This window comes from Argopecten irradians, chromosome 6 (assembly GCF_041381155.1).
Source record: "Argopecten irradians isolate NY chromosome 6, Ai_NY, whole genome shotgun sequence".
NCBI lineage: Eukaryota > Metazoa > Mollusca > Bivalvia > Pectinida > Pectinidae > Argopecten > Argopecten irradians.
This window is the reverse complement of record NC_091139.1, coordinates 34,528,539-34,551,114: the sequence shown is the minus strand read 5'-3', so window position 1 is coordinate 34,551,114 and position 22,576 is coordinate 34,528,539. Positions and strand designations below refer to the sequence as shown.

Here is a 22,576-nt window from a genome sequence, read left to right as displayed (position 1 = left end):
AATTACTAAAAGGAAGATACCCTTTAACGTAACTATTATACTACGATATTATGATATATATGTGTACGTACACTGTGAATTTCCTTTCATGTTCAGCTTTCACATTTATGCATGTATGGAACAGACAATAGATAGTATGCATCATAATGATAAAACTGTTATTAAACCCTCCAGTACAATGCTTGATGACACCATGTGATTTCCTTACTACTCTCCACACAAAAGCAGTGTAATAGTACTATTGTAATGGTAAATATTGACCAATCAAACATTCATGATAAAAAAAGTAAAGTTAAAACTTTTTTTAGCTACATATTCCCTAAATGCAGTTAATCAATTATCCAAGGGACCATGGCTAAATTCGAGATATCTGAGTATTCGAATTAGGATTTATTTTAAGTTTGTACGGAACCAACACAGTAACTCATATTAGTAATGTATTCGAGTTATACGAGGTTGACATGACGAGGTTGTGTTATGTGTTTTATATGTAGTCACGACAAAACGCTGTAGATCACTCCAAATGACACTTGTTATTTTAGATGCTGGATATCCGTGTTGGGGTACTGGAGGCCAGTGCTGTTGAGTCTATCGTGAAGAAGATTAACTACCGTTTATTCCTGACAAGTCAGAGACACCATGTGCCTAAATCAGACGAAGCTATCGAAATGTTGATGTAAGTGTCACTGTTGTTTTCTTCATTTCTCTTTTTATTGGATTTCCTGCTGCTCCTGCTATTGATAGATGTCTGATTGTATTCGTCAGTGTTATCCTTATTCATTAATTCATGTACTACAGAGGGGAATAGTTTATTTTGATTTTGGTTTCATGTAAACATGGTTCAATTTTCCAAATGGCAAAGTCTATATAACTTGTATCTTCTCAGTATAGATTTTATACTGTCTATGCTAAATACCTTAAAGATGCTCCAACGCTGACAAATGACAATTTTTCTCTATCAAAAACAGGACCAGACGATTTAGTATTTTTCTTCAGTTACAAAAGTTACTTACTTTACACCATTACCACCACTGAAAAGTCTGAGTTTCTTATTTTTTGCTTCAAGATAAAGATATTAAAAATAACTAATTGCATCCCTAAAAAAATCCGTGGCACTATGTCCTATATGGAATGCAGTACCGATTGCGCATGCACCGAAAGTAAAATAAATTATTTTTATGTTATGTCTTGAGTTAATTAGACATATATATACACGATTAAACACCAATTATTGTTCAAAAGATGGGTACCATTTATGTTCTGTCCGCGGTGGAGCATCTTTAATCAAACATAGATAACCATCGATATTATTGTTGAAATAATTGACAATAGACATGTTTTTACACAGATAAGTACACAATACTTCATTAATCAAACGTCTGTATTACTCCTGTCTATTACACGTCACCACCAGCGAGTGTAAATTCTTGAGCTATTACATTGTATTCTGTTTCTGTTAAGCTTAATGTATTATTTAAATCTAAAATACATGTAATATGCATCAAATTAGATTATTATTCAACATCTGAAAATAAGACACAAAATGACAAATATTATAGTATTGTTAACATTTTGATTGATAACATCTGATAGGTATAGGCAGGTGCATTATGCATGGTGTTTTAATTACTATACAAACTGACCACAGTGGTCGCACATATCACAGCGTTACCAACTACTCCAGCTTTCATTATAACCGGTTTATGTCCAATACATAGATAGATATCAAATTTGCAATGCAAAATTAAAGACTTCATTATTATATAGAATAATTGCACCGTCATTATTATCTATTAGATTATTAGAAGCCTTCACTTACCACTAACTTACGTCAACGTATTCAAAGTCATGGGAATAGGGAGAGCAACTGTAGGGACAACAAAATAAAATGAAATACCAATATGAAACATCTCAAATAATTTGGGCTAAGTACATGCAACTTCCTTTTCAGATGAGGGAATATAATTTCATATAACCATGGTACTGCAAAAATGAAGCACTGCACTGTATTATTCTGAAATCAATTGATATTATATTACTTAAAACATAAAAGCAACAATTTCAAAGAATAAATAAAAAGAAGAATTATTAAACACGACTGGTCATTCGACGGGACTAATGTATCGTGTACATTTATAATAAAGCCTATTGCTTGCACATGGAAATTAAAAAAAATAATAAAAACAACATACAACTATTGCGCTACCTGAACGATTTGGCAATCGTCTGAATGCACAATGATAATGATTTAAAAACCATTTTGTCTGAGTTAGACGACAAATGGAAGCAACTTTAATGTCAAATATAACCGTGGTGATATATTCCAACCGACATTCCCTACGATTGCTGTACAACAGAAAGTGCAAGCTGGTGAACATGCTACTTTACAAAGATATATCACCTATAGCCAGACAACTAAATTGGTATGAACGACACATCAATATGTTGCTTCGATGGTGTTGAACAGACGTTTATTTGTATTCGTTCTGTCTCGTATGACATTGCGACAGCTGTATAAATTCAAGTCCTCATTTTCAAAATGACAGCTATTTCTTTTATCTAAGATCTGGAAGTATGAAGAAGGTACGCCATGTAGTCTAAAACAAAAGAACATTTAGATAGTATTGATTTTTACGGTCGGTATTGAGAGGCAAGGAATTCATGTTTGTGCAGATACTGAACACTCTGTGAAAACAATATAATGTATTTGGTGACATTCTAACACAAGCCATCGTTTGTTATATTGCTGCTTTCGGAGGAACATTGTTGGGTTCCAATCTAATGTCCGGAAACTGTTTTATCAGGATTGACCTAACGCTGTTATAAGCTAGATGAATCATGTACGGGATCCCATCTATTACATATATGTTTTGATTGCAATAGTTTTATAAAGACCACGTCGGACAAAAAGAAAAATGTTCTTACTAAAGCAAAAACGACTTGGCATACCACGTGCTGAATCCTGTTTGGAAATTTACGATGGTCTGTTCTTTACTATTATGTAAACTGTAAAACAAATGTATTCCATGATTGAGAAACACGGGCCTTTAATTCATTACAAACCGTTTTCATTAGTGCGGGCGTCCTTAGCCGACCTAAATGTGTTGATATGACGTTCGTACTGACAAAGCCAATCATTGGCTTGGAGTCTGCGAATACAAACTGTATTTAACACTGCATCCCCGGCAAACATCACGCAGAGCTCTAATTAATCTGTTGTGTGGTGTTAATTATAAACTACTCTCACTCCTAAACCAGTTCTCAACTCCACGCATTTTCATCTAACATGCTATCAAAACGAGTTACTTTGGGATATTGTTTTTAATTTTCTACGAGATTTTCTTACTTTAGAATGATTAATTATGATTAGTTAATACTTGAACGTAAAAGTTCAGAAAGCCTTCATTTCTTTTATCAAAAACCAATAAACTATTTATTAATGTTTTTCATTATTTTTCATTTGTTAAAGTTACATAAAAGTCACATTATCCGCCAGCTTGGCAAGTACCATTTAAGTATATAAGACTATACAATGAAACATGAATGAGATATATTTACCCATCCCCACCACAGGATCTCAACTGTTGTAATTTATTTGGCAAAAGTTGTATTTCCACGATAAATTTGGAAGAATATAATAATATGATAGTTCTTAGTAATAAATTGTCATCTTTACAAGATGGCCATTTCAATTCATATGTGGCTTTTAGTTTTGTGTGTAGCAAGTATAGATAGTTTTATCCTCTTGTTTACTTATGGAAGCTTATATACTAGTCAATCTTGTCAAATGATATTAAAATACAATAATTTAAAAATATGTCTAACAATACAGGTGTCCTTTATATCAGAAGTAACTTAAACGGGATGGTGTTCATAGTGGATATGATTAACCCTCATTTACAAATAATTACAGTGTCTTTAAGTGTACAAAAACAAAGGAAAAAAGGGATAAAGATTGCTGTTTTATAACCATGTCAACTCGACCGTGATTTGATATTGTATGCATCTCAAGAAAATCGAAACAACAATGCTCTAGAGTACACTAATATTTGCGGAAACACATTTCAGTTTGTATTTAACACCATATAAGGACATGAAATTTAAAACAAATTGTAAATACATAAATCTTTATTTGATTTATTACATTGCAATTAAATTAATTTTGTCACGCTATAGACAAATTTGAAGCTGAGTTATAAAAATGCCCAAATAATCCATGCACGTTATGTACAAAATAAAGAACAATTTCTAACTCGATGTATGATATATAACATGTCAAATATGGAAATCCTTTCATACTAATATTGTCTCAAAAGCCCATAACTAGCATGCAAATTGGGTTCCAGACTGAAGAACCGGATCCTTAATTGCTTTTTTGAAGTCATAAACGTCCGTGGCCGTCATGCAGCTTCCGCATCCAACTCAGCCTCCACAACACTGCGCGGGAAGTGATTACAGCTCAGAGAGCCTGCCTCACACCGCTCCAGGGCATCCCCTCGCGGTGATTGAGATGAATTGTGATTCAATTGAAAATGAAAAGCAAATATGTTATAAGAAAAGTAATATAGTGAAAGTATATACCGCTGCAAATCAATACTGGCATTATCTTTGGCCTGTAAAAAGGAAAATTGTTGTAATATAATGAAAGTTTTATTTTGTAATTTGACGAGCAGTTTTGTATTACACGAATTGAATATAATTGTTCGCGTTTAATTTAGATCATATATAAAACTAATGTATTCGTTGTATATAGAACGGTAAACAAGTGAATGATCGTTTGTTTCAAGCTTTGTGACATACATAATATGTAGCTACTATAGCATTTCCTAACAATATCAAATTGCTGTTGATGTACATAATAGCAAAATGTATATCTCAAAAAGGGGAAAAGAGATAATTATCCTTATATATCCAATATTCCAATAAATATTTCTATACATTCCACAACCTATCCGACCTGGGTTCGATCCGCAGCATGGATTCTCCGCTCTACGTACATATGTAGTTGTGTAACTTAGGCATTATACGTGATAATACAAGTTACATAGCTCATCACCTGCTTAGTAAAACACATAAGAATTCACAAAACTCAACCTCATACTAACTAATTTCACTTTTATCAATCAAACACAGAACCATGTATAGCTATAACTGTCTCATATGGTTCAAATATACTATATGGATTTATGTTTTCATTAAAGTATATGGTTTTAACATTATATGATTTCATTTTATCAATATTTGATTTGATTTGACCAATTTATCATTTGCATCTACCACCTTTTTTTTTCATTTGTCATGGTATTATTTTCTTTTATCATTATATCAATCGATGTTGTCGTGATTTGATTTGGTGACATTTATGTTTGATTTACCTCTTTCATTCTTTATTTGGTGTTATTTTGAAATTAAGATCTTGTTTATCAGTCAAAGGAATGTCATCTGGACTCCTTCAAGCATTTCATCCAACACAACCATACGAAATATCCTTGATTTAAATTGGGATCGGAAGGAAATCTATGAATCTATCAATGTATCTGCGATGACGTAGCTCTGAACGACGGACGGAAAATTTATGACAGATGGTCGTCGTCAGAGCTACGATTCCGTCCCATTGCCCGTAGTGTTGCAAAACATCCAGCGGTGAAAATGTTGCATTTCATGAGTGTCATGTAATTTTTTAATTCAATTCAACAATATCAAACATTTTTAACATAAAATGATTATTTATTTACCCACCTCCATGTCTAAATTATGTTTTGAAGCACTTTTGAATGGCTCACATCTCCGACACGGCTCACTTGGCCGCCATGATGCTTCTCGTTAGAAAGTCTCGCGCTCCAAATATGGCACCTAGTACCATATATGGAATGACCTACAAATTTTCACTACGAAAGAAATAAATGTTACAAAGTTTTTAACATGAACTTTAAAAATTCTTTTTTGCTTAATTCTTAATAATACTTACATTTGTTCAGTTTCACCATATTTATTCTTAGTTTGTTGGCTTTTTAAAACTTTTAAACATATTTTACCTGTTGAGTGTTTCATTTCGTCACGGTTTCCGGTAAATCAAATATGGCGGCGTATTTGAACAGAATTATACATGTGTTGTGTTTGCCTTGGATTTTACCACTAATAGTTGATGAAAGATTATAATCGAAAGGTTTGTGAATTGAATATTGATCATAGTTGTCAGAACAATACAGTTACATAAGGATAATACCCGAAAAATATATTTTTATCAGTCTCAAAGTGCCCGATGTGGATCACATCGGGGCTTGCAACACAAGCGGCAACGGGGTGGAATTCATACCCTGCCGGGAACGGAGTGGAGGCAGTGTATGATTATTCGTTCTACTATCAATGTAGTTCATTGATTTCACATTGATGTCACATCTGGTTGAGCAATTAATATGTTACACGATTAACGTGACAGTACCTCATTTGGTACACGACCCCTTTTGGTACAAAATTAGGTGGGTTTTTTTCTCTCTAAAATCCTAGTTACTGCTTTTTGTTATTTATGCTATTTGGATGTGAAAATATTAGTACAAAATGACAATTAAAGCTAAAAATTGACTTTGATCATCGATACATCGAAATAAACAAAATTAGCGTAAATGTGTGGTAAACAGTGGGTGCGGTAGAGTCATTCGACGGCTATTTTATGCTACATTGTTATTCATTAAGGCAGATATGCCACTTTTCTGATAAACACCGCAATTCAAACCTCCCGCTTCGCCATTTTTTGTTCTTACTACGAATGTGCATGCCTCAAGTGTCTGACTAAAACGACCTATGTTCAATTTTAAACCAATATTTATGAAGAACGGTATTGAATATTCCTCATATTTCAATTGGAACACCAAATCGTCTTTCACTTTCACTGTAAAATACGGGAAATGACTCGCCAGATTTAGGTAGTGCTTTAAATGGCAGTACTTTTTAAATAATCGTCTGTAAATATCAAAGAAAGCCACACAGGACGATGATTGAATATAAAAACTTTCGATAAAAGTTCATAAATAAAATTTTCAGCACACCAATCGAGAATTTCAAAGCAAAATGTCCCGTGTATCAAAAGGGGTCCCTCGCTAGCGTAAACCGGAAGTGACGCAATGTGAAATAAAACCGGTCTATTTTTAGATTGCAGTTACGACGAAATGTTTTGTTGTTGTTTACGTATGTACCAAGGTCAATCCTTGTCAGAAATGGACAAACATTGGATCAAACGGAAAGCATATTAAAAACTTGTGCCTGTCTCCCTCTGAATGAATAGCTATTTTGACTATCTTGTTTGATCGATTACAACTCGGGAACATTAATAAATGATTTAGTGATAGCGTCTTACTGCGTGTTGCGTGATAAAAGATGAGTAAAATTATGTTTTAGATATATGGGCTTAGCATTGAAATAACTTGGTAACTAAAAGTTCTTGTTATTGTTTCTTAGTGTTGTAAACGCTCGTTAAACAAAGAACTAACATGTAATTCACGTGCATGGTTGTCGTAACAATACAATTAACATTAAAACGGTAAGCCTATCAATCAGTAAGGCTTTGGAATGATTGAGTGTTTGCGATCGTTACGTAGTGTTGTGTTGCGTGATGAACCACGTTACTGTTCAAAAATATGGAAATGGTAATGTTGCCACGAAAAGACCTTAAAAGCAGTGTATAACTACATCAAACTTTAAATGATATATCATAATAAGAAAAATTACAGTTAATCCCACATGCAATGACAATAAGTCCCACTTTTCTTGAATAAGGACGCATCCTTGGTGATAAATCGGTGTCCTCATCGATTATTGTGAATTTATGGCGCGCTTGTTATCTGTTTTAAATCACAGAACTTTTTATAAATACAAAAAATGTTGAATAGACTTTTTCGTTCACTTGCGCTTCATTCTTGCCCTAGCACAAACACATATGACCTTTAATGATATATAAATCATATGAATTTAAAAATAATAGATTCATGTTGCTATAAATAAATGTTAACGTTATTAAATGTTTAGCTCTATGCGCAAAATGCGAGACTATATAGTTACTCTTTATGAGAATCTAGATAATCAATTTCAACTTGAACTCTTCGTTTTTGCAGAGCCGAAAAATTGGACGCCTATCTGGGTGATTATCCAATCCTTGAGTATGCCAGAGGGAACTTAGACCCGAAATGCCAACTTCGACTCCTGTCACAAACGTTTGGTGAGGATGGTTACGGTATCGGGATCGCGAAAGATTCGCCTTTAAAGGTACAGCATTTTATTGTACACTCTATGAGGGTAGAAATATATTCTATTAACATATATTGCAAAATGATAATATTTTGCGAGTCTACTGACACCGACAACAATAACAATACAGTTTACCAATTAAATGCATGTGCGTACAATTTACTTTCACTTTCTGTTTAAGAATTAATTGGATCGCAAAAATTACCTACCACGAATTCAAACTAATATAAAAGGGGAAAAAAAGTAAAAAAAAAATAACGCGAATTAGTGGTACATACCGCAAGCGCGAAAAGAAGCCGCCGCGAAAGAATATGTTCGTTTACAGTATTTAATATTATTATGCGATAGGATATGACTGTAATCAATTTCATTTCGCGAGATGCAAAATTTCACACAATATCGCGATTAATCTCGAGCGCGAATTTTATATGTTTTGCGAAAAATTTTTATACACGCATGAATGCACGATTGTTAGTAAGAGTCTTTGATTGCGAATATATGTATTCGTGAATATATTGGAACTAAGACGCGAAATATTGTGTACGCGAAAATGAAGCGTTCTATAGTATGAACTGATCGTTACATCATATATATTTTGTCATGCACTAAATCGTGTGATGGTTCTCGAATTTCTGTGTCCTACAGTACAAGCTCCATTTGCAGCAGGTTAGCTCAAAGACGTGATAGTGTGAAGTAGTAGCATCAACTAATTCAGTTTTGCAGTGAATTTAAGACATCTAACGTTGTTAAGTGTATTTAAGACTAAATCCAAGAAGAAATGATTCCATTTGAAGATTTTAAAATCGATTTAGACTTTGGCGAAATTTCCCATGGGGCTTGAGCGAAAAGTTAGTTAGAATTTGTGCAGTGTTTTATAGCCGAAGGGAGTATTACAAAATAGTTGAACAGCTTCATCCTTACTCATGTAAGATCTTCCAGCGAATAATTCAATTGATAAGAAAACGATATTCATTCCCAAGTCAGGTTTTTGTGTAAAACGAATATATTGAACATAATCTTTCTGCAAGAAACAGGATTTATTTGAAGACAAGTTGAAATGGGAATTTTATCTATCGCTTAATTCTTTTCCGTTTGATTCTTTACATATATGAATATTTTGTAAATCATATGTAGTCATTCGCCTTCTACATTCTATTTAGGATTTATTATATTCATACAGATAGAAGAATTCTGTAATTGAATTTACTTACTTATCTTAGTAGATATTCGTAATCTAGCTACAATATGTTTTATTTTTCCCTTTGTGTAGATTCCTCTATCAGAAAAGATCAAAGAGTACCATGAAAATGGCTACATCGATGATCTGATAGATGTTCACTTTGCTGATGCGGAGTGTTACAAGCAGAGGATAACATCCGAGGAGTCCCAATTGGAAGTAAACCACCATGCTGGACTGTTTGTTATGTTATCAGGGGGAATAGTGTTCGGAATCATCTTGTGTTTTGTCGAACATGCCATCTACAGATATCTTGTACCCCGCTTTAGGAAAAAATCACCTAAAAGCTGCGTAAAGAGCTCACATCTCATGTTTTTCAGTCAGGTACATAATTTTCTTTGTATTGACACTGGTAAAATTAATCTATCAAAGAATACATAAATACTTCAAATCAATCCCTTACTAAGACGAGGATAAAAAATAATAAATAAAGGTTGTATCAGGAGATAATTGAATGTAAGTATTGATTATTGGAAATTCATTTTCCTGCTCTAATAATTGAAAAAAAAATTACTTCAAACGATTATTGCAGTTCCTTTGTAATTTCAAGTATAAATGAATTTGATGTATTAGTGGAATTATTTTTTAAAATAATTTCAATACCATCATTTATAGAGAATAAATTAGGTTTCACCGATGACAGAATTTTAATCACTTCCTTATTTTACTTTTATTACAACAGAGACTCCATCGTATTCTGACCAGCGCAGAATTGGTAAACGCGAACGAATCGGCTAAAGAAATGATTGGTATTGTGAGAAATAGAGAATTTTCCAAACTGTTCATGAAAAGCACCATTCGTGTGAGTATTCTCTCTGTCCTCAATACAATCATTATTAGTAGGTGAAAGTTGCGTCAAAGTTTGAGAAAAGTTATTTGAAGACAAATGAATTTTCGTCCAAAAGAATAGCTAGCTTACGCAAAAAATAATGAACGCTTATTTAGGCCTATCCTTCCCTAATGCAAACGTTATTAGGTGGTGACAGTTGCGTCAAAGTTTGAGAAAACCTATTTGAAAACAAATCAATTTTCGTTCAAACGAGTAGCTTACACAAAAGATAATGAATGCTTATTAAGGTTTACGTGTGATCAATGGTGACTTGATAATCAAAATTGTTTTCTAGAAATGGCTTTTAACTTTTTATGTATAATTCGCAGATACTTTAATTAATTTTTGGACATATCTGGAAATGTGTGTTTTATTACATTAAAATATCCATATGAATATTGTTATATTCCGTTTGCCTTGAATTATCTAAACATGAGGGAAAATATTGAGTATTACGTCATGGGTTTCTGTGTATGCTCTCATATACTAATGAAGAAACGAAATCACCCAAGAGCTGATAACTCTGTCTTATGATAAGGTGAAATATGCTTTACTGTATAGAAATAGTTTTGTTATCATCATTTGATAGAGATAGACTCTTTATTTTGTATGGAATATTATTAGCCCAGAAGAGCTTGTTTTTCGATAACCAATTGATGAAAATTCAATTGAAAATCGACTTTTACAATATAGTGTATACGAAGCTGAATGTTCATTGGCACGGCGTCTTAATGCATTGTACTCATTATAATTGATTCGTCCTTTTTTATTTTACAGCGAAACAAGCTTGCTGATATGGCAAAGACAAAGCGACTCAATAGGAATTTCTTAGATGTCGTAGAAAAGGCTAAATGGTGGGTTTGATATATACTTACTAAATATTTTTATAATTTTTAGACATAACTTAAAACCTATATACAACAATATAAAATCAAATTTACATCTGTTTATATCTTGTTTTGTTTCGTTACTGTATGCGTATCTATTTAATCGAGCGCTCAAATTTTAGCGAAATGCTAAATGTCCAAAAAATGTCGCGACAAATTATACTCTAAACAAGCGCAACAACAATACTGGTACAACTTAATTATTTTTTTTTTCATATTTTTTATTTTATTTTTGGAACCATATCATTTTTACAGACTAGGCAGACAAAGACAATTTAACATCATTAATACAAAAACGAAAGTATTTCATTTGTATCAATATTACATGACATTCACATTTATACTTTATATAACTTAATACAATTTGTGAATATACTATCTGTAATTGACACGCTTTTGGATACAGTTTTGATGATTTCTACAACAAAATAAACGCCGAAATCACATTCGATTTGATTGTTTAGGTTGTGACATTACAGCCGATGAGTCGGGGTCTTTCAGCTTCCATACTTGTATGTTGTATTGTCTGTAGTAGTAATTAGTGATAACGATGCACATAATCAAAATGTAAGGACATATGTTGTCAATTTCTAATGAGAGTGTATTACAAAATATTTCAGCAACGGACAGCACAAATAGACAGAAGGTAAAGCCTCACCATATACGTATTTATAGATGTGCATTATAGTATAAAAAATGTCAGTTAATACCAGGACAAGTGTTTAAGTTGTCGTGTATCAACGTGTCTATATTCATTTTGAAGTGTGTTGTAGATTTGACTTTATTTGGATATCCGTGTGAGCTATAACCTGTATACACATAGAACGTTGTGACATATACATGCATACATATATACCATATAGATGTTACAATATTTATATAGAATATATATTTATATATGGATATGATGTAGGCAGTACCTAAAATACTGTAAAGCATAACATATAATAACATATACACTGAAGTAAAACTATCATTAATGAAAACAAACATAGTTGCTCGTAACTTATAAAACCAAGAGGAAATAAAATAAAAACGAAACGAAAATCTTTTTTATATCAGCAATATTAAAGAATATTTCTTTAATTATGCTTGGAAATTCAACTATGAATTTTTGTTTCTCAACTTTCAGCCGACGAAAAAGAGTTATAGTATTCAGGTAACTCATCACATCAGGGCCAACCTGATAATTTATAACATTAAGTATGTTTATACACCCCGAGTCTTTGTCTTGTTTTGTACGTATGTGTGTGTCCGTGCATTGTGATGCTCCTCCTACATATATGGAAATATCTCTTGTCCCGACCACAGTAACAAATTAAACCACATCACACAAATATGTTAACGATCCAATCGTGATTGTTACAAGCATTCACATTCGCTTCAACTTTGTTCTCACCCCATAGTGTAAAAATCACATCATCGTTTGTAACATCGCTTCTCATTGGCTAATGACAGAATGCAATATCTTTTAAAGTGTGGTCTTACAAGAAATCTAGTCTATTTATAGGTATTCTAATTTCTTCCAGTTTCGTCAGTCGCGAAGGTTTCCAGAACTCTTTTCAGAAATTACTGGACGGGTCATTATGAAACTTGACAGACACACTTCATTGAGGATGGGGTGTGCATATAGCATTTTTTGCGATCGGGAATCATGGGTCTAGGAAGGCAACTAGGGACTTTTTGAAGAAACAAACACATGAATATAACAATTGATACACAGAGGTTGAATCCAAACACAAAGATACGATTGTGAGGTCGTTTGTAATATATTTGTTATTGTTTCCATTACAACCGGTTATTGTGCTTATAACATTGTATTTCATATCATTAACCGACTTTTGATTATCGTTTAAGTGTTCAGTTTTCCAAGTGGGTAATCCTTAATTACTGAATGTTATGAAGACATGTTGATAAAAAGTGAGGATTGAACGTTTTTTTTTTATCTATGCTGGGATAATGATACAACTATAAGCATGCACTGTAACTGTTTAGTAGAAATAGGGGATTTATTACTGTATCTTTCAAACGGTAGTTTTGGAAATAGGTGGTGTTGTTTTAAACATTTTACATTTTTCTGATAGCCAGTCAGTGAAATATTTTGGGTAATTTTAGTCTTCTTTCGAATATAGTATGTCATTGGTTTAGGTTTGTAATTATTCTGAAAAAAACCACATTGAATACTCCATAAAACATTTATATCATATAAGTGTAATAAGATCACTGCACAAAGAAAAGGGGACCTAAAGTCCAATTATTTGTTCGCAAACTCTTATGTCGAAATGAGCAGTCTACCTCATAACTCCGTTTCCGATCGATTGCTATCATAAGAAAGTATGGTGGACGGGCTTGTCATTTCGTTTTTGGCAATTCAATCTCCTTTGCATGCTCCAGCAAATAAAATGTCGATTTGTAGCCTTTGCCGGAGATTAACGAGGCTGTATTTGTCTTAAACCGACCACTGATATCAGACAGACAACTTACATTTTCTTGTTCTATCGCAAGCATTATTTGACAATTCTCTCTTGCAAGCAGATGTATGCCGTGTACTTCGAGCGCGCCGAGACTGGACGCCATTTCAGTCTAAACGATTACTAACAAGTTCAATAGTTGAATGGTCTTTTACAATGTAAGCTAATTAATTGTTCAATTACAGTCGTCTGTGGGATACAGTCTGATTTATTACAAGCAGTACACGCATGCTTTATGATTACAAACAATTTTCGAGAAAGTACATGTTAGTATACAGTTATGTTGCGTTCAATATTATATGAGATATTTAGGATTTTTATCATTCAAGAAGACTTTATCCTTAGTTTGCTGTAACATGAATATCTACTAATTGGTAGATATGTTTAGAATATCGATCAAGTCAGTATATTGACTGAACCAAGCATTTTCTGTGACTTGCACCAATGTAGTTTTTTTCAGAAAGACATTTGATTAATGAAAATTGTCTTGCTACATCATTCTCTGACAAATTCCTGTGTAATGTATGTTCCATGCTTTATGCCTGCACGTGAAAAGCTGATAATATACAACATTGAAGGACAAAACCCTCCCAAGGATGATCTATATTTTAAAAATTACTACGAGGACATCCTTATAGATGAAACACATTCAATCTTGCTCAGATAGGAAAAAAACCGAAAAGGGCGCTAATTTGAAAAAGTCGGTTTGTGTAAAAAAAAACTGTACTTTCTAGTTTGCACTCCTCTAAAATGTTTTATAACAAACATAGGTAGCTTGGAAGAAATCGTCGTGGCACGAACATACATGTATCTTAACAAAGGATTGGAAGCATACCACGATTGGCATTAGTTTGACTCAAGTCGGCAGACAAATGTTTATACAGTTCCTATCAACATGATTTACTGTTAATGTAGCACAATATATATTTATTGTCTCATTAGTTGAGTTCAAATTTCTATATATTTTGTTCTGGGGCGCCAGACAAAATTTTAGTCGGAGATTAACGAGGCCGTATTTGTCTGAAACAAACATTTTACTAATTTGTGTTATTAAAGTTAGTATTATAATAATGTTTTACTTGCTAATGACATAGTGGTAAGTATACATCAACTGAAAACGAAACATGACGCCATGGAACTTATAACAAATCTGCATGTAAGCATGCAGCTTCCCTGTCATTGTTCGTTTTTCAATAACCATCACAAAAAAATTGATATTTCTACACAATCTGACAAACTGACATAAATATATGTCTTATCTACACAATAAAAAGTTAAATACAAATGGGAAGAATAATAGGATTTGCAACTGTTTTGCATTTGGTTTTATTTTTTTGGTTTGCTGCATTTCATTTCCTTCTTTTATATCAAATTGTTTCCCTAAATATTTCACGTTGATTTATTCTGTTCTGTTTATTTGTATTATATACTAGACAAATAACTTTATACGATTCAGTTCTTGGAATGATTTTTCTATTAGTGATTTCGTTATCATTCGTCGCTCGAACAGCAAAATCCATTTGAGAATCATAGGGACATTTTGTCAGTATTTTCTACATGTCTTTGATTATCTATTACAGTGTAATGTGCAAGCTGCATTGGTATTCACATACTATTCGGTTAAAATAATGATATATAATTAATTCTATATGTATATTTTACAGGATGCAACAGATGCGAGAAGACAAACTCTTTGGAGATGAGGATTCTCCCGTAGCCGCACCACCTTGTATTACTGAAATGTCGCTTAAAGATATTGGTACTAAAATCGATTTTAGTGCTCTGAAAAGTCAAAACTATGAAAGTGAAGTTCAGAGTGGCAATGATGGTGATATTGATGATTCTTGTGATGATAACAGAAACGACGAAAATGATTGGTTTTTAACACCTCCTCCGCAGAACAACCTGTGTCTGTACAAAACATGTGATCTAGAAAAACAAAAGAGTTCTGATAATCTGAGTCGTTGCATTTCTATACCGGAAGTTAGTCGGGCGGAAGTGAGCCCAGATATATTGGAAAACGGAAATGGAAATACAAGTTCCGACTGTGATGATGATTCTATAACGGAACAAACTGAGTTGCTCATGCCCAATCCCTATTTACCTGTGTCACGTGATCCCCACCCTATCCCCAATGGTCACGTACCTAGACAATTGTCTCTGGATGATAATGGATCTATAGATAATTTATCAAGAACAGAAAACATGTTTGTTGATTCAGAAAACAGGGAGTATCGCCCTTTCAGCCAACGAACTGCTTCTTCTTTCAATGAAAATAAACGACATAACCACCGGAAGCGGAAAACATGGCACGAACTGAATGCGCGTCGGAAATCCGACGTACTTCCTGTAAAGTATGATGAGATTTCAAAAGAAGACTTGTTGTTAATGTGGAAGGCGTCAGAAATAGACCTTGGCGACAGACTAGATAGGGCGCTCAGGGAAAAGAACAAACTTGAAATGAAAATTGCTGAGCTTGATGATCGACATGAAGGATTGGTATGAGGAAACAGGTTTGCATTCGTGAAAATCTACGCCTTGTTGGAATTATTTTATCAATATTAACATTAGAGAATTACTTCCTGTGATGACAAATATCATTGTTTGAGGAATCTGCCGATCCATTACACCTTTAATTAAGTCAAAATACACCAAGGAAATTTTGCACTGTTATTCTGATAACAACAACATTTTTACCATTATTTTCCTTGTACCTTACATCATTTTCGTTAATGAATGCGATTTTAGATCAGTACGGCCACTTATGACATTGTCTGTATTTTTAAAGTGTATCTTATATCCTTGAAGAGTCAGGAATAGTGATAATTGTGTTAATGTTAATATTGTAGCTAAAATTGTTCATTAGTCTCGCTACACCAAAAGGGTAGCACATTTATATATCTACAACAACCATTTCGTTTCAGCTGGTTGGTGATACCAAAATTTGTCATTGTATATAAGTAGAGGTGCAACATAATAGGTAATAAATCAAATCCAAAGCAAGATCACTCCTGCGCCCTAACACTGACCTGAACACTTCAATTTATCATTGACAAAATGGCTCTTTTGTCCTGAATGGATTAAAACATCGCACGAACCGATCGTCTTGGATTAACCTTTTGATCGCATTAGCAGGTAAAGACCCTCAATATGATTATAAAAAGGAACCTGAATGCTATAATCTTGATAAGGCAAATATGGTCTGAATAAATAATTATAGAAAATGTTTTAATTCGTTAGAGCGCTCAACATAAGGATTATTTACTTTAATTAACACAGATAAACAATATTTCATCGAATGCTTAATAATCATAATTCAGGTGGTTTTTTTATAGTTAAAAACATGTTACAGCTCGTTATCATATTCCTCTACATGTGTTTCAAATTTTGCTCTGAAATGCCCCCGATTCAAAAGTCCCTTTGTTGTAAGCTAACATTGAATATATTCTATAAATTTCCATATTCTGTAAGACACTTCTACTCTTAAGATATTGAACTTTTCACAACCAAAATGAATGTACATATTATATATCTTAGATTTATATCAACACTCTGACACAAACTTTGATAACAAAGATGCTCCAGTTTTATGGTGTCATTGTCAACGTGACTATTCCAGATGAAGTGTAGATTAGTTATATAGGTAAAGAAATCTAGAAATTGGATATAATTTTAAAGGCATATGTAGGAAACACATTGCATTCGAGCTCACCAAGGGTAAAATATGAAGCAATGTCAGTTATCAATACGTTGCACACACAATATTTCTTAGAATAATTAATCATATATTTTTATCCAAATGTTTTTATTTTCAATTACAGTATATCATTTTACGAATTTTAACCTTTTCATTTGATATTGCCAATATAACTGTTTTATCAATTGAAAATTGCACATGCGTTGATTTTACCATAATGAGCTTTACTGTCATTTAATCCTATGTACATAGGTAAATATGTATAATCAATCAATCAATCAATCATTATCATCTATGTAAATTCATTGTTTACTTTTTACCTTATTAGTGCGAACTATTAAAATAAGGTTGGTCCATTGGAAACGAAATACTGTACATAAATCTGTGTTTGTGTGTGTGTAAATATATGTAACTGATGTACGTCGTTTAATTATAGTATGATAGTTTGAACCCTGTTTTTGGCGTCAATTACGTCATTTTGTATTGAACAATTCCATATGTTATTAAAAAGCTTGTACATAATTTGCTGTTTGGAATAAAGCATACCATATCTTAATGTTTGCGGCGAATTAGAAATACTCCAATTAATTTAAATTATTGAAAAGCATGTAAATAATATATGTTTTGCTTTTTGTTCAAAAGTATGTATCTGGTGACAATTTTGCGAACCTATGAGATATTCCGATTGATGTTGTGTCATTCCGTCTTTGTATAATATAGAGTTATCTACCCTGCGGATGTGAATCCATTGTTACATCACTATTTTATAAGCGAATCTAACGCCGTTTTCTCTTATATGTATGACGTGATGATCGTAAGTACATGACGTCATAATGAATCCCTACCGTTAAGGGCAGATAACTGTGTAATACATGCACGCAAATACAGTATACATATGATATATAGTGTGACCTTGTTATATTTCTAGAAATCGATGCTTCTTATGTCACGGCGTGTAAGAAGAAACCTTGTCACGGTTTAAAAACATAATATATAATCTAAAAATACGATCCCTTCTATACAAGTGATTTGGCAGTCATTAGTTTGACTAATGGTATATTTTTCATGTTTGATTATGCATTTTGTTGTAGTTTAAAATGTCGGAAGAGTGTGGCCTAACATAGAATTTATAGGTTTTTTATAGTACGCTTAATTGCAAAACATAGTTGTTCTCCGTTCACATGTACAAATGGCAATTACTTATAGAGATCTAGATAATAACTGTTTTCTAGTATATATATTAAGTCTATCTACGTTATTCACTATAAGTATTAGTTATAGGGAACGTAAGTATTCGAAATTTTAACACAGCAAAACTGTATCGATCATTTCAATTTATGAATTTCGAAATGATGAACAAAAATAATAAAAACTGCTTAAAATTCGTAAATACTTGAGTTTAGTAACATTGAAATGAATCGTTAAGCTTTTAATTCAATCAAAGTTCAAATTATAAGAACAAAACAAGTATTTTATTATTTGCATTGGCAAAGATTGATTTACCCAATTTGTTCCCCATTCTATATATATAATAAAGCAAAATATACACAAATCCTAAGTATCTTCCTACTTCTGGTGACATTGACATGAGATGACATTGCTAAAGGATGTTAAAACACACCAGTTATTGAAATATATTTCAAATTAGTATTACCTTCATACAGCTGTTTGTCATTCTGTAAATCATAATGGATTTAAGAGACACCATACAGCTGTTTCTTCCCTTAAAGTTAGTCAGGGATGTTCTTTGGGCCTCGTTAGTGATGTTAGAGCCACTATATAACTGTTTGTTACCTTTAGGCCTCGTCAGTGACCTTATGTATACCATGCAGCGGTTTTCATCTTTTTCGTCAGTGATATTAAGGTTACAATACAGTTTTTCCTGTCATCAAAGATCAATTATTGATGTTTCAGGACCAAACAGTTCGATATTGATTAAGGAGTAAAATATTAACCTTAACCACAATCAACACAAATCTAAGACAACTGATAGATTACATGTAAATGTTTAAAGGTATCGGATAGGAGTAAGAACAGTCCTTCAGGTATAACAGGTCCTAAATGTTATTTTAATGAAGCTAAAAGGTTACCAGGTTGGAACAGTTTTCAATTCTAAGAACACATACCGATTTTAAACATACATGTTCTACAAATATGTTGAAGATTATCATCTCAGCTCGTCAAGTTGATTTGAGGATAAGATACTCTTGTGTGAAATTAGAGAAAACACTTTGTCTTGCTTAATTTTTTCATTATTTCTAAATAGCTGGCAATTCACACCTAAGCTAATGTCTTTAGACCTAGGCGTATTTCTTCCTTCTGGTGTACTATAGTAAATCTATTTACGGTATACATTCTGTGTATATATTGTTTAATCACATGATCGACATTAATTGTTATATTATCACAATGTACATTTAAAGATATATATTTTAACTACGTAAAATGTGTACAATTTTGGACACCACAGCCCTTCTATCCAAGCTTAGTATAATGTTTAGCTAGTTAAACTTGGGATTTTCAAATTGTGAATGAACATTTAAAAACCGGATATGGAAAGGTATTGTTTGCGCGTGTGTAACTGAAAGAAATAGGTTTAAAAAGGGCAGCATCCGGCCGCATGTATACCCTCATCGTTTGTCTCCTTTTCTGGTTCACAAGAACCCGTACCGTTTTCATTGTAAACCCATTGTTTTGTATATATTTCATTATTTTATTGTTCATTACTGATTTATTAGATGAACTGAAGAACATTGCAATCTAGAATGTTCCTTTCTTATTTACTAGCTGGTGAGACAAACGGTACAAGTTCTTATGGACAGAATATTCCTCACCTCATTTTTCCATGTGACCGGATTTTCTTACATACATTGTACGGGAGAAAGAGTGTGTAAACGTGTAATAGATACATGTATGTAATAATCTGAGATGTTATTGCATCAACAATCTGAAGAAATAAATAAATATATATATATATATCACATGTACTAAGGTTGTTTGTTATATTTTGGCAATTTCTAACAATATCCTCCAGGCATGGCATTGGCCGATTGTTCCCTGCACATCAATATGCATTTCAATGAGATCTTCGTGATTATAATGTTATATTCAATACATTTCGATGTAATCATTGTTATGAGCATTATTCTTAGTTGTGTCATTCAACATGGTGGTTTTGTGTATTGGGTTACGCTTTTTCGCCTTATTGACGTTATTTTACGGATCCCTGATGAAAACGCGACATTGGGTCAAATCAACACAAGCTTAATATACTGTATAGATTGTAATATTCGCGGGGTTTCAATTCGCTAAAATAGCGGATCTATCAAAATTCGAGAAATTTAATACCTCGCAAAATTTATTAAATTAATAGTTTTACATGTTATATCCGGTCGAATGAATGATGCGTTTAAATGCAACAAAGGTAATTCGCGAAAATAAACCATATATAGTTGCTACAACTATACAGCAGTACATTGAAGCATTCAATAACCAGCTACTTTCGTGTATAACTGTATAATTTACTTTTAATTCTGAAATACTATAAACCCCTTTTTTGGCGAGATGTCAATTTTCGTCTTATTTCGCGAGAGATCGTGAAATCAAATGTTACCTGAATAGAAGTATTTGAATGTGCTAAATGTCAATTAAAACCCTTTGTCACGAATTTATGTATTCTCGAATATGTAGAATATAACGATGACGCATAATATTGTATAGGTGAATATTTATTGGTTCATTGTACGAAGCATCATCGCCAAAACCGTATCTACAATAATATAAAAAACAATAATTATTAACTTTATTTAACATAGATTCCGAAAAAAAAAGTTATATGAATAATACAAATATATTTCATTGCTCCCGATGTGTAAGCGCGCGAGGGGTCGTAAAGTGGGAGGAAGCCCCGGAGAAGATCACGTGATCAGGCAGGTGACCCCGACCTTAATTTTCATATCCGTACCTGGAATTGACTCCGGCTAGCAAGAGAAGTGATTTAAACTAACCTCTACATCACCCGGCCACCACCATCGCCATAACCGCCGCACTTATAATGCATCTTAATTGATATATTTTCCTTTTTCGTGTTATAGACATGTAAGGCGGTAATTAGTCACTAGGATTAAGTTTCAGGCTATTAAAGCGAATAAATATTCATCATCAATGTGATATCTTATTTTTCTTATTCTGTAAAATAACCCAACAGATTTACTTTAAAGATAGACATGCGAAAATACATGATAACAACAACATCACAAGTGTCGCAAAATTTATTAAATTAATAGTTTTACATGTTATATCCGGTCGAATGAATGATGCGTTTAAATGCAACAAAGGTAATTCGCGAAAATAAACCATATATAGTTGCTACAACTATACAGCAGTACATTGAAGCATTCAATAACCAGCTACTTTCGTGTATAACTGTATAATTTACTTTTAATTCTGAAATACTATAAACCCCTTTTTTGGCGAGATGTCAATTTTCGTCTTATTTCGCGAGAGATCGTGAAATCAAATGTTACCTGAATAGAAGTATTTGAATGTGCTAAATGTCAATTAAAACCCTTTGTCACGAATTTATGTATTCTCGAATATGTAGAATATAACGATGACGCATAATATTGTATAGGTGAATATTTATTGGTTCATTGTACGAAGCATCATCGCCAAAACCGTATCTACAATAATATAAAAAAACAATAATTATTAACTTTATTTAACATAGATTCCGAAAAAAAAGTTATATGAATAATACAAATATATTTCATTGCTCCCGATGTGTAAGCGCGCGAGGGGTCGTAAAGTGGGAGGAAGCCCCGGAGAAGATCACGTGATCAGGCAGGTGACCCCGACCTTAATTTTCATATCCGTACCTGGAATTGACTCCGGCTAGCAAGAGAAGTGATTTAAACTAACCTCTACATCACCCGGCCACCACCATCGCCATAACCGCCGCACTTATAATGCATCTTAATTGATATATTTTCCTTTTTCGTGTTATAGACATGTAAGGCGGTAATTAGTCACTAGGATTAAGTTTCAGGCTATTAAAGCGAATAAATATTCATCATCAATGTGATATCTTATTTTTCTTATTCTGTAAAATAACCCAACAGATTTACTTTAAAGATAGACATGCGAAAATACATGATAACAACAACATCACAAGTGTTAATAAATCTATAATATATGTGGAATCTGGGAGACTCT

The 22,576-nt window shown here is 32.9% G+C and overlaps 1 protein-coding gene across 1 annotated transcript in view; it reads left to right on the top strand.

Annotated features, from left to right (window-relative positions):
• The window catches only part of LOC138326480 (glutamate receptor ionotropic, NMDA 3A-like), a 50,819-nt gene extending 30,470 nt beyond the window's left edge, over window positions 1-20,349 (top strand). The window contains exons 3-8 of the mRNA XM_069272579.1: window positions 543-676; window positions 8,109-8,259; window positions 9,512-9,802; window positions 10,161-10,280; window positions 11,085-11,161; window positions 15,330-20,349. Coding sequence (XP_069128680.1) covers window positions 543-676; window positions 8,109-8,259; window positions 9,512-9,802; window positions 10,161-10,280; window positions 11,085-11,161; window positions 15,330-16,170 — 1,614 coding nt within the window. The 3' untranslated portion in view covers window positions 16,171-20,349. The remainder of the gene's footprint in view (window positions 1-542; window positions 677-8,108; window positions 8,260-9,511; window positions 9,803-10,160; window positions 10,281-11,084; window positions 11,162-15,329) is intronic.
• The last annotated feature ends 2,227 nt before the right edge of the window (window positions 20,350-22,576 follow it).